General features: G+C 46.4%; 1 protein-coding gene across 1 annotated transcript; it reads right to left on the reverse strand.

Annotated features, from left to right (window-relative positions):
* Window positions 1–3,380: 3,380 nt before the first annotated feature.
* On the reverse strand, window positions 3,381–5,566 carry MYCGRDRAFT_60310 (uncharacterized protein; the record flags this gene model as incomplete). The annotated part of the gene is made up of 7 exons (XM_003851687.1): window positions 3,381–4,057; window positions 4,134–4,217; window positions 4,274–4,543; window positions 4,597–4,775; window positions 4,829–4,994; window positions 5,048–5,173; window positions 5,286–5,566. 7 exons carry the CDS (start codon window positions 5,472–5,474, stop codon window positions 3,512–3,514), a joined length of 1,560 nt encoding a protein of 519 aa, XP_003851735.1.
* Between the last annotated feature and the right edge of the window lie 8,131 nt (window positions 5,567–13,697).

Consider the following 13,697-nt stretch of genomic DNA (forward strand, 5'->3'; position numbering starts at 1 on the left):
AGCAGTGCTTCAAACCACTTGCTTTACAGACACTAGCTCGATAGAGCTAGTAGTAAGCGTGTTGTTGGAGCTACCGGATCGATCGAGTCGTCCTTTAACAGCGGCGTGGTTTATTAGCAGCTTACTAAGGACTATGCTGTTACTAAGTTTAAAGACCTCCTTGTTCGCTAGATGGTGTATTGCTATATCGCCTTCCGGATAGTCGAGAACTAGTACTTCCGCGATCTTGTTACCTTCCTTAACTCCTTAATAGGCTCTTTCTTGCCGCGTACGGCGTCGACGATTCGAGGGTGGATAATAGATGCGTATGCGAAGGAGAAGGCGGCGGTGCAGCGAGAGCTGAGGGACTTAATTAGCAACATTTATCTCTCGTTCGATGGCTGGACCTCGCTAAACAACTACTCGATCCTTAGCGTCTTCGCTTACTTCGTCGATAGTAGAGGCAATCGTAGAACGAGGCTGCTAGCCTTTAGAAGGACCTATAGTGCGAAGTTAGCTAAGAACGAGATAGCCGCGCTTATGGAAGTTATCGAGGAATACAGCCTTTAAAAGCGGCTCGGATACTTTATATGCGACAACATTAGCACTAACGATGCTATAATCGACCTTCTTCTTAAGCAGCTCTACCTAGGCTGGACCGCTGCATAGCGAACTGCTCGCAGACTGCGCTGCTTTAGCCACGTTGCGAATCTGTGTGTAAGGGCATTATTGCTCGGCGCTAGAGCTAGCAAGGCGTTAGCGGCTCTCGAGGCTAAGGTTAAGAAGGGAGCGGTCGACGTAGTAGAGGCATTCTAGAGCGAGAAAGGGCCGGTTGGCATGCTGTACAACACGGTGCGGTTTATTCGAGGATTACCGTAGAGGATTAAGCGATTCGCAGGTATTGTTATTAGTAGAGTTTTAGAGCAATTCGACAAGCTAAAGGTAAGTTTCCGAAATAACGCTATACTAGCTGATTTCCGAATTTATAATTAGCCCCCGCACGCGGCCCGCATAAGGGACTTTCCGCTGCCGCGCTTCCCGCACCCCTTAATCTTTAACCTTATTTCTTACACCTTCTTTAACACCTTACTAACCACATTCTTAGCTTATCTAAGACAACGACACACGCTGGAACTCCACCTACTACATAATTACGAGGGCTCTCGAGCTGCAAGAGAGGATTAAGAGGTTTGTGAAGGGCTAGCTAAAGGAACACAAGTAGGAGAAGGCTCTTAAGGACAACCGGCTAAAGCTACAGCAATAGAAGCAGCTCGATCGCATTCACGATGCCCTTAAGACGTTCGAGGTAGCTACTATAGACTCGCAAGGCAATCAGCGCAACCTGTTCGACTAGTATCCGACTATTAGCTTTATCCTAGACACTATTAACAACTTTAAGACCGAGTTTGTAGAGGAGCTAGTCTACGATAAGTCCTTCGAATACATCTTAGGCTGCTGTAACCACGCGTAGAAGAAGACTGAGAAGTACTACACCCTGTGTAACAAGACACTAATACTCTTTGCCGCTGTCTACCTTAACCCTTTAATAAAGAAGCAGTAGTTTAATAGTTAATAGCAATAGCCGGAGCAGGCTAGATAGAGCGATACAGTTTATAAGCAAGTGCTAGAGCTCTAGAGCGAATACAAGGGCGTAACGACCGCCGCTCTATTACATACAACAACACCTGCAGTGCTAACTAAGGATAGCATAGACAGCCGTCTGCGTGAATTCAAGCGGCTTAAGACAACTTACCGGCCTTCTACTGCCCTCGTCGACGAGCTTAAGGAGTATCTGACGACTGATCTATTACTAGACCCTTAGTGGATAAGCGGTGAATACAACAAGGCCATTCCTGCGTTCGATCACTTACAATACTAGTACTACTGTCGACAACAATAGCCAAACCTCTTACGCATAGCATTCGACTGCCTCTTAATCCCCTTAATAAGCGACAACCCTAAGAGGTCCTTTAGCGCTGGCAGAGACATAATAACCTACCGTCGTTCACAGCTCAGCGGCGACATTATTAAAGCCTGTGCCTTCCTTCGCAGTGCATTTGGTCCACCGGTTAAGAAGAGAGCTAGTGTTACAACACTAGCCTTTAATAATGCAGACGATGTTAAGGCTGATCTTAAGTAACAGCGCTAGCAACAGTCCTTCTAACACTTATTCGTGTCGACGGAGGTAGACTTACAGAGTTAGGGTAAGGTTAACAGTTAATAGAGCCGTTCAATTTATCTACCATTCACGATACTATAACTTCCACCTTCTGGCTCTTATTAGAATACCTTATTTGGACTAGCATGCCAATGGCATGCTAACAACACTAATAGCTGGCATTAGCAGGGGGGGTCATGCCATGCCAATCCATGCCAACAAGCTCACTGGCATAAAGGAGTCTCTCTGGTCTGGACATCAACGATGCCCGGCGCTGTCCTCGATATACCGACCCCTGCGATCATGATCGTTCATATGATTAGCATGTTGCATAGCACAGCCATTGGAAAGTGAGCTATGAGGCCTCGCTTGTGCAATATCGCCATGGCATGACTTAATTGACGACAACCAACGGACACGCAATGACGAGAGATCTGAAAGCTGTTTAGCGGTATGAGGCATGCATTGTTGACACATTGCTTCCAGGCTGGTACTCAATCTGTGATATTTGATGACGCTACTAGGGTGCTGATAACTCCCAGCGGCCAACGGCAAGGCTTCTTCGACATTGAGCGCCCAGAACGGGGACGACCTGCGGTAGTCGTAAAGCCCGCGATTGTGTTCGTCTATCAGCGCATGCGAGGGCTGTCTGAGCATGGCCACACCAACGACTGAGCTATGGAGGCATATGATCTACACCGCTGCATCATCGAGCATTGCGCCCTGCGACTCGTCGGCTCCTACAGTAGCCGATCATGAGTCCAATGCCCGTTTGGCACCATCAGAATTGGCTCCGCGTGGTGACGACACATCGTCAAGAACCAACGTAGAAGAACGCCCAAACGAATGCTGTTCAATATCTATGCGACGTCGTCTTAGACCGTCGTTGCGCTCGAGTTCAACATATTCGATGTCGCGCACAAAGGCGTGACGCACACAGCATGAAGCACAGCGTGAGGCACAGCAAGCTTCTCCACTTCTGAAGGATCATATGGTCGGCTTGTCTACGGGACAACCCTGGCTGTCCCAGTGTGTCGTGCATATGGAGCACGGATCGGCATATCACGCTGTGGCCGGTGGCAGATGCATGATATCATTGCCAACGCTGATATGTGTGATTGCGATGAGGACCACAGTGCAATGCTGGATGACCGTCAATAATCGCGGGTCTCTGGGCTATCAGCAGCCTCGCTGCCGACGCGATGCGGCTTCGTCATTTTAGCAGTATTTGGGCAGTAGCCTTGCCCAGATATGCCATTCTGGCCTCACTTCAATTCTTGGAAGAGTTACCAGGTGCAAATTCCCAAGATCATCATATGATACAAGTCGTCTACTCCTTGGTCGTCGAATCATAGTCTTTCGTGTCCAGGAACGCTAGACAATATACCGATAGCCCTTCTGCAACATCCTTGCGCTGGCGATATCAATGCCCTCAATCTCGGCTGTTCTTTCCAATTTCCTCATGTCCTTGTCCGTCAGCGGCGTGTCTTCGTTTTCCATGCGGATAAGCTGGCGATTCTGCGACTCAAGAATGAATTTCATTGCAACGGCAGAAGCTCCCGCGACAACTGTCATTCCCATATTGATGCCCATGGCGGACCGGTAGTAAGGTCTGTCGCCGTCGTTGTAGGTGAAAGGTGTCCAGATCGAGGCGGCGTTACCGACGCTGTTAATAAATGCGAGTGCAGCAGCTCGCTTAGCTGGCGGACGAGGAATGCCGTTTGCAATCCAGGCGTAGATCGTTCCATTCATGGCGAAAACAAAGTTCAACATGAACAGACTGAAGTATCGCGATCCGAAGGATTCAGTGAACATAAACACCAGTGCTCCGGCCAGCACGATTGGGATCGGGTAAACGTAGAACCAGAAACGCTTTTGGTAGCGGTCGGAGGCGAGACCGTGGCACAGTGAGTAGATTGTCTAGAGGAACCAGGTGAAGTCAGCGACTGTTTATGCGTCACATCCTCAATGTACACCATCTGCCCTTCGGTCTTACCATGAAAATGTACGGAGGGGCTACAAGGAGCAGCGTTTGGACGTTGTTGCCAATATTGAAGGTTCTGACCAGCGTTGGGTAGAACTAAAAAGTGACAGCGTCAGCTCCAAGACTCTCTCGATAGCGGATGTACGACATACATTTTGAAAACCCGAGGCCGCAACAATACCATGATAAGAGATTGCCAGAATGTAGGTCTTGGGATCTGCAAAGGCCTGCTTGAGACCAGTCCAATGATCCATCTTATTGGCGCCGTCGGTATCCGCTTCAGAAGCATCAAGAGCCATCCGGCGATTGGCGACGTGCTTCATCTCAGGTGACAAAAGCTTCCAGGAGTCGGGGAAATCAGGCAAGAAGCAAACGATGATAATTCCGACGAAGACCGTGATTGTGCCTTCGATGATATAGAGCTGTTCCCACATTAGCGAAACTGTTTACACGAACAGTCCAGAACTTTACAAACCCAACGCCAGGCCGAAATCCCGCGCTCTCCAGCGAGGTTCTCAAGGATTCCAGCTGCAATCAGAGGTCCAAAGGCACCAGAAAGAAGCGAACCCGAGTAGAATATGGACATTCGCAAGTTGAGCTCTTTCTTCGTGTACCACTTCGACAGGTAGAATAGGACTCCAGGAAAAAATGGCGCTGATACAAGTCAGTCAAATACGAACGAGTGCAAGAAAGGTGCCACAACAAACCTTCTACTATTCCAAGAATGAAGCGACATGCTACAATCTCCTTGTAGTTGTGGACTTGCGACGTCAACGCTGAGACAAGCCCCCAAGCAATGATGAAAAAGCCAAGGTACCAGGACGGTTTGGCGCAGTAGTTGAGTAGAGCGTTGGAAGGAACTTGCATGAGGACCTTTACGCCGTTAGCATGAAATTTTCGAGATTGCTCAGAAGTGAGATGCTCACATAACCGACGAACAAGATACTCAACCCCAGCTGATACTGTTCTTGTGTCATGTTCAGCTCCTCCATCAACCCTTGCAGTTTCGCAGCCGGATAATTGTTTCGATCAATGTAATTTAGTAAGTACACCTGCAAAGCAAAGCGTATAAGGTCAGCGGATGTCGTAGACAATGTGGGGTGGACGAAGGCCCGGCGTCCGAGGTCTCAGAAACCGAAGGCCTTCTGCACTCCAATATCTTACCGTAACGACCATTGGCATGATGATCATATCCATCTTTCTCCGGAGCTTTTTCTCTACCACCAGCTCTTCCTCGGTCAACGCTGCATGACGTCTTACGTCATCGGCGGCGACAGACTTGTCTCCAGTGATGTCGGAATCGTGGACGACATCGTCGTAGTGGACGTCGCCTTTCTCGTAGTCCTTGGACATGGTCGCGCTGGACGAGCTGTAGGCCAGAGCCAATGGGCCGATCGTAGAGCTATCTCGCTGCCCCAAAGTCGACGTGGTCGTTTTCGCGGGCAGATTGTGCGTGAAAAAGGTGCAAAGAAAGTGCTGAGAGCTCGCAAGAGCAAAGCAATAGAAATCCCTCAAAGGAAAGCGGTCGATGGAAGTTTGGGCCAACCAGACTTTGTATAGCTCTCTACCCCAGATCCACACGGTACATCATGTCGATCGTCTGACCGCCGCCAAGGCGAGAGGGGAAGGCATTTGGTCCGCCTTCCGCTCTTCCTCTTTCCTGTTACTGGTCGAAGTGCTGATCGGCATGAGAAGATGGCACATGGTTCGCACGTTTTGGCGAAGTTTTGTGCAGGCGAACAATTGAGGTTGCATGCGCGATGTGGAGTAGGCGCGTCCGTCAAAGACCGCTTCGTTGGATATTAGGCTGATAGATGAGCCGCTGGTGCCGGTGGTCGTACGAAGTATGAATCGTCACCATCCTCACCATGGACGGAGACGGCTCCGGGAAGTATAGTGTCGCCCCGACCATGCTTCATTGCTCACATTCAAATCGTAAGGCGCAGTCGACGAGAGGCCTTTCCAGGTGTATAATCACTCGTCGCAGTCGGCCTTTGGAAATGGATACATTCGGAGAGATTTGACGCGAGCTTGGCGGGGTCCCCACAGCTCCAGCTTCTCCACAGTTCTCGACTCCATGACCAACCACGACTTTACGCAAGCGATAAAAGTTGGCATGGTGGAGTACTGGCATTCTTGGAATTCGGTTCGAAGTCGTCTTCTGCCGCCGAGAGACTCGCCGATATGACTGCGTCCCGACGTACCGTCCGTTGGCTCCTGGATCCGGATCCGAGCCCGTTTGGTGCTATTGGATGAGTAAGCATGTATCCGTCGACCAGAGACTCAGAGTCGTGCCGGACCTGCAGCTATTGTCGTGCATGGCACCATCTTGTCGCGAATTCCATTGAAAGCGTGATCAGAGGTTTGACTGCTCCCACAAGCAAGCGCAGAGTAAGGACGTATGATCACGCCGGATGCGAAGTCAGAAATTGAACAAGGAAAGGAAGTGAGGTGCCGTGGGAGAAAGGGCAGGGCAGAGTCAACGTCAACATGCATGACTAAGTCATTGGCGCCTGAGGCATCTAAAAAGGTCGAGGAGTTACAAATCACCACAGCTCCTTGTGACTCCCAGACAGAAATTCCATGTCGTTCATTCCATCGTGATGCTGTATACGTCTGCTATAGCTCTTCCGTACTTCGCAGCGACGACGGCCGAACAGACTGCACCTTCACGCGGTGGCCGTCGTAAGTACCTTCTTAGGAAGGGAAACTAAGACAGTCTGGAAGAAACCTCCTCGAAAAACCTCTCGAATCCGCCCGAAATCCTTCTTAAAATCCGCCTCGAAATACAAGCTATAATAGAACAATAGCACGATTCGAACGAACAGCTCTCTACGCTACGAACGAGAAGAAGAAGAAGAAGAAGAAGAGGTAGTCTACTCTGTCCTATACGCGCATCTCCTCGAAATCCGAACCGAACCGCACCTCTTTCTTCCTTATAGAGATTCGGGTCCTCTACACGGCGGATAAGTGCACTTTAAAGAGCTAGAGTACGGTAGAACTATAACTCTGCGATTAACCTGCGTTATCGTAGATAGAACTGCTACTACGATACTATAAAGGCATATTAAGGACAAGAGAAGACAGCGAGTTAGATAGCTACTTGCGCATCTGCGTCGCTCCTACACTACTTTTTGTACTACAATGCATTTCTTCTTTTTCTCTTTCGAATTCGTAGCGTATATGCGAAGCGGAAGGATCCGCTGAAAATTCTGTAAAGCTTAGCGCGAAAATTCTGCAGTCTTAGGCTACAATACTCGTTTAATTTCCTTTGTCTCGCATTTGTTTAAAGTCCTTTAGCATTGCCTTAGGCACGGGGTCTCCCCTAAGGTTAAAGAATACCGAAAAATCTAATTGTAACTAGATCTACTGCTTTGCCTTTATAGCAAAGCCGTCCTACATAGTCTTAGACTCCGAAAGGACGTAAATGGAACAAACAAACAAACAAACAAACTTCGCAGCGACATTCGAATTGTTCACACATCTCGTTGCATAACGAAGCCAACATGTCAGAACATATCCAAGCCAGTGCTCTTCATAGTGTAGTTACCGGTAAAATTAGCCGCTTACTATCACCAACCAGATGTTCACTATTCCTTACTAATAGCACCAGTAGTGACTATTACCGGATTAGGAAGGAGGTCGTAAAATGAAGCTCACATTGCTAGTGTATCTGCTAGTGTTGTAATAGTCGATATCTCTTTAAACTCTAGCGTTTTGACCGCTCTTAATAAGCTAATATTGCCCTTCTTCGTATATTCGTATTGCACTACCGGCTCTTGCTCCTTATTAAATGCTATTATTCTATATGTTAGTAGTCTATACTAGCTTCTTAAACAGTTCTAGGCCTTAATAATATCCTCTTATAGGCAAGAACGACGGTATCCGATTAAGTCCCTACTAGCTAAGAAGGCTCGTTTATCCTTATTACTTATAATTGGAATAGCTAGTGTATTAAATGCTATAAGAGCGAGCTCTAGCTCCGTGTAGCGGCGTTCGAACTAGTATTAAAGGAGGTTAAGGGGCTCGGTTAGCGTGTCTTATATATAGTCGGTAGCGATGTAGTTATCGAGGGGATCGACGCGTGCGAAGGGGCTATTAAGTTTACGTCGTTTAAAGTCTCGGAGGTGTTCGTAAAGGTCGTCGCTCTCGAGAGCGCGTACGGTAGAAGGGGCGGTAGAAGGAGCGGTGTAAGGGGTAGAAGGTCGGTAGTTACTGTTCTAAAGGTTAATAACAAGCTCTCGAACCTACTTAATATAGCCCTATTGTTCGGCGGTACTATAAAGCTAAAGGTCCTCGAACTAGCCTATTTTTAGTGTTAGATTAAGGACGACGGTAGCATACACTATTAGCATCTTATTAGCGAGTTTCTAATACTTCTTAGCCTTTAGCTATGCGTAGTTACAACAAGCTAAGAGGTAGCTAAACTACTTATTAACTAGGGCTTCCTCCTTAAATTTAGCTAAGAACTTAGAGGTATAGTCTAGCGTAAACTAAAGCGTTAGATACTACTTAAAGAGGTGCTTCCTATTGCCCTAAGTAGTTATTGTTATAAGTTCGAAGACGTAGAGGGCGTTGTAAAGTCGGTTAATCTACTACTAATCGTTCGCGGTAAGGGTGTTATCTTGGACGGTACGGTCGGATCGGAAGAGCCTATAGAACTCTATAAGGCGTTCCCTTACACTCTACGCTCGGCCGAGCATGTAGTAGAAGGAGTTCTAGCGTATAGAGTTGTCTTAAATAAGCTATAAGGGTGTTGTTGTTAGTTAAAGGAAGAAGGTGTATATTTCAAAGTTAGTATTCTTAGCGGGGGGTAAGGGGTTGCGGCTCTGCGGCAGCGGCCGAAATTCTAACGGCAGCTCCCTAGCGTATAGGGGAGCTAATTAGAGCAGCCGCTAACGAACTTCGGCCGCTGCCGTACCGCTCGAGCTCTACTAGCGTTAAATCTCGAGATTCTTAAAACTTAGATTTACTTACCTTTAAATCGTTAAACATTACCGCCGCGCTAGTGCAATGAACCTCTATAAACGCCTCTATCCTCTACGTCGACGCCCTAATCTACCGGATAATGTTATGTAGCTTTCCGATAGCTCCGCGGTTACGCTAGAACGCATCTACCGCCTCGAGAGCACCTTTCTCGACCTGCTGCTCTAATTCCTTTATCGCTTTACTACTCCCCTTGCCGAGCAATATAGCCTTAGTAATAAGGTTGTTAATGTAGCTAAGGTAGCGGAGGCGTCTGCCCTTGCGCTATTTAGCTGTGCGGTAGGGATATAGTGCCTTTAGGACTACGTCGATAGTAGGGTCGTTGTTAGAGCTATTATCGGCTATAAAGTATCCGGTGCGTTTCTTAATGCTATATTCCTTAATAACCTCTAATAGCAGCATAGAGATATTAATACTAGTGTGCTTACCGCGGAGCCTTCTAAACGCTAGCCTCTCGGTCCTCCTTTTACCGCTCTTGTCGACGAAGTAAGCAGATATACTAAATATCGTATACGAATTCGGACTCGTCTAGCCGTCGAACGAGATATGTACATTACTTAGTGCCTCCTTTAACTCCGCCCTTACCGCCTCCTTCCGAGCCTAATACTTAGCTATTACCTACCTCCGAATCGTCGAAGAAGCGCGAGGAAGATAGCCTGCGAGGCCCTTATTTATAAAGGATATAAGAGCTCGGAAGTACTCGTTCTCGAGCATATAGAAGGCAATATAACAATATATAATCTAGCGCACGAGAAGGTGCTTAAAGCGATCTACACTATTAGTAGTTACGACCGAGATTATAGAGCTAACTATGCCCTTCTAAGCCTCCTTCCTTACTGCGTTGCCGTCCTTGTCGATGCTATAGACCTTTAGCATATAAGTTAAAGGGCCTATGTTGCTATTAACTACCGGCAGTACCTGCTTCCTTCTCTCGTCCTTATAAAGGTAGTAGTAATAGTAGCATTTACCGGTGTCTAGATGCACTAGCTACTTACTATGCTTCTATATCTTACTCCTTATCTTACGGAGGCTCTTAAGGCTTGCGAAGTCTAGCTAACGCATGTATCTTACACTATTAATGCTAATATAGTTAGGTAGTAAGGGCTTGTCGTATCTAGTATTAGAGGGATTAAGGATAAGCTTGTCGGTTAATCCACCGGAGGTTAATAGCTATTAGAAGGCTATAGCAATAGTGCATTAAGAGGCTAATAAATGAGGGCAATAAGGGCAATAGTAAGAGCAAGGAATGCACGCGATATACAACAACAACGCGATAAAAGGAGGTGCGGCAGTATATCTATTAATCCTATTAGTTCGGAGCTATTTCCGCTGGTTACCGGTATACACGTGAACCCTTACTACTACCAACCAACAACCCTAACCCTAAAGACCATACCAACTGGTAACCGCATGAACCACCACCAGGAACCAAGCTAACCACACCATGAAGAGCACTGATCCAAGCACCTCCAGTCATTACCCTCAAGACCGCACGGCTCATCCTGACCACACTACAAATGTCGGATCTTGACGAGGTCATGCCATTGATAACAGACTTCGAAATCATGAAGTGGACGTAAGCTAAAGATCCGATCTCTTCACGACGAAATTCCCAAACACGACTAAACATCTCCAGTTCCCGCCCACCTGTCCAGAACATCGATCAAGGTCGGACATGGCTCTCCGCCCGCGCTCTGGGAACTTCAGTCTTCAACTTCGCGATTCGTCAACTCTCTAGTCCCACCATAGAAGCTCTCCCACAGATCGTCGGGCAGTCTGCTGAACAATCAATCAATCAATCGCCGAAGGCGGTTTGTTTGTTTTGTTTGTTTGTTTGTTCCATTTACGTCCTTTTGGAGTCTATAACTATGTAGGACGGCCTTGCAAGCAAGGCAGTAGATCTATTTATAATCAAATTCTTTTAGTATTCTTTGACCTTAGGGGAAACCCCGTGCCTAAGGCAATGCTAAAGGACTTTAAACAAATGTAAGACAAAGGAAATCGAACGAGTGTCGTTGTCTGTTGTCTGTAGCTAGGGCTGCAGAATTTTCGTGCCAAGTTAAACGAGTATTGCAGCCTAGGGCTGCAGAATTTTTGCGCCAAGCTTTTTGCAGAATTTTCAGCAGATCCTTCCGCTTCGCACGCACGCTACGAATTCGAAAGAGAGAGGAAATGCATTGCATTGCAAAAGCAGTGTAGGAGCGACGCAGATGCGCAAGTAGCTATCTAACTCGCTGTCTTCTCTTGTCCTTAATATGCCTTTGTAGAACTATATGCCGCTTCCAAACGCATATAGCTACGCAGGTTGATCGCAGAGTTGTAGATTCCACCGAGTTCCAGCTCTTTAAAGTACATGTATGCTTCCTTTCGAGGGTAACGACGTCTCTACTAGAGAAGGGACATGCGATTTCGATTCGGATTTCGAGGAGGTGCGCGTATAGGACAGAGTAGACTGCCTCTTCTTCTTCTTCTTCTTCTTGTTCGTAGCGTAGAGAGCTATTCGTTCGAATCGTGCCGTTGTTCTGTTATAGCTTGTATTTCGAGGCGGATTTCGAGAAGGATGGATTTCGGGCGGATTTCGAGAGGTTTTCGAGGAGGTTTCTTCCAGACTGTCTTAGTTTCCCTTCCGAGGAAGGTACTTACGACGGCCACCGCGTGAAGGTGCAGTCTGTTCGGCCGTCCGCCGAAGGCGGTGGATTGGTTGATTAACACTATTGCCAGGGTTGATTAATTGTATCTACTAATCTATGCTATATCGATTAATTGATTGGTGTGAGGATTGGTTAATTAATCTGAAGGATTGATTAATGCGATTAATCAACTTAGTAAGAGCCTGCTGCAGGCACCGCCGGAGGCTAGCGCGCCGTAGGCGGAGCGATTTTGGAGGATTAGTTAATCCGTAAGGCCTTAGATTAGTTAATTCTGATAGTTTGGAGGTGTTGTAAGTGCGGTAGAGCGTAGTGTTGTTGTAAAGGTAATAGTTAGGGTTAATTCGAAGAATTTAAAGAAGTTGTAAACCTAAGGGCGAACCCTAATTGTAGAGCTGTGCGGCGAGCGGAGGTTTTAATTAGACAAGGGAGCAGCCGAAACGCGGGGACCCTACGTCGATTATGCGCAGAGCCTTAAGTTAGCGCTATATCCTGCCGAGCTTTACCTCCTTCATTTCTTAATTATGGATTCGACTGTCGAAGATACTATACTAATACTATAACTAGGTACTACACATATAGAGCAAGCTCGTCCGTATCCTACAAATTAAAAATCGTAACGATCCGATGTTCTAATATAAAGTTATATAGGATCGCAGAATACAGTAATATTTAGCATCGGAATTTAAGTTTCAGATCCTTACATCTCTGTTAATAAATTGTTTAAACAGCTAAACAACTAACAACTTCTTTTAAACTTAACATACTAACACCTACTAAACTTTGTAATTTTCTTACGACCTGGCGCTTTCTAACGAGCCTACACTTATTATTTTACGACTATTGTATTACACATAATATTGTCTAGAAGAAGCTAACAATGTTAAGCGTTAGAGATGCTAAGCTACACGCTAATTTGCAATTTAACATTATCCCTTGTTTACGCTCTAACTATAATAACAACGCGCTATGCTACAATGCTACTACCTTCCTTATTACTGCTTACCTCTTTATTATTAGCCTTTACAGACCTTCTTCTTACAGCTACTAATAACACGGATAGCGTCCTTACCCCCTCGATAGCCGCCTCGCAGGTGCTAATCCCTACCGAGTTTTAGTAGACGAACGACTATACGAGCAACGTCGCCAACGCACCGCCGCCTCCGGTTATCCCTAGATACGAAGGGCTCGACCTTACGAGGCACTTACTACGTAGCATAAGCATCGCCGTGTTATTACTTAATAAGGACTCGTAGGTATAGTTATATAGATATCGCTTAAACAAGCTAATAGCTAGGTCTATAAGAGAGGTTGAATACTAGGTCTACAGGACTTGTTACTAGCGGCGGTCTAGTATACTACACCAATATTAGACTAGCCTACAGACGAGCAGTGCTGGCAAGCATATAAAGGATGTTTACAAGATTAATCGTAATAGAGTAATTACAGCCTCTACACGGCGGTTACTAAAGAAGCGCAGAGTTACAGAGCTGTTTAACCTTCCTAAAGATACTAACACTATTACTATAAGCCGCTTTGCTACTACGTTTAATGCTACTCGATTTAAGGCATTGCTACTACAATAGATCGTCTTCTACTATATCCCCTTCCGCAAGGTTAACAATAAGCATTAGCGTACACTGCTTATCTACCTAAACCCCCTCGTTAAGAACTTATTACTAGATAACACAACCGTAAGCCGCTAGATTCACAAGGTATACAACAGCTATCTCGGAGTCGTTGTTAAGACGCTCGCAACTACCCTCGGCCTTATTTACTTCTTAATAGATATGTAGACCTTAAGGAATAGCATTACTCTTGTAGGACTAATCGTCTACTTTATCGACAACGCCGGCAAGGTCTAGAACTTCGTCCTTAGGCTACCTGCTTACTATAGCTCTTATAGCGGTGTTAACATTACTAAGATAGTTAGTGCGATTAT

This window comes from Zymoseptoria tritici, chromosome 6 (genome assembly GCF_000219625.1).
Source record: "Zymoseptoria tritici IPO323 chromosome 6, whole genome shotgun sequence".
Classification (NCBI taxonomy): domain Eukaryota; kingdom Fungi; phylum Ascomycota; class Dothideomycetes; order Mycosphaerellales; family Mycosphaerellaceae; genus Zymoseptoria; species Zymoseptoria tritici.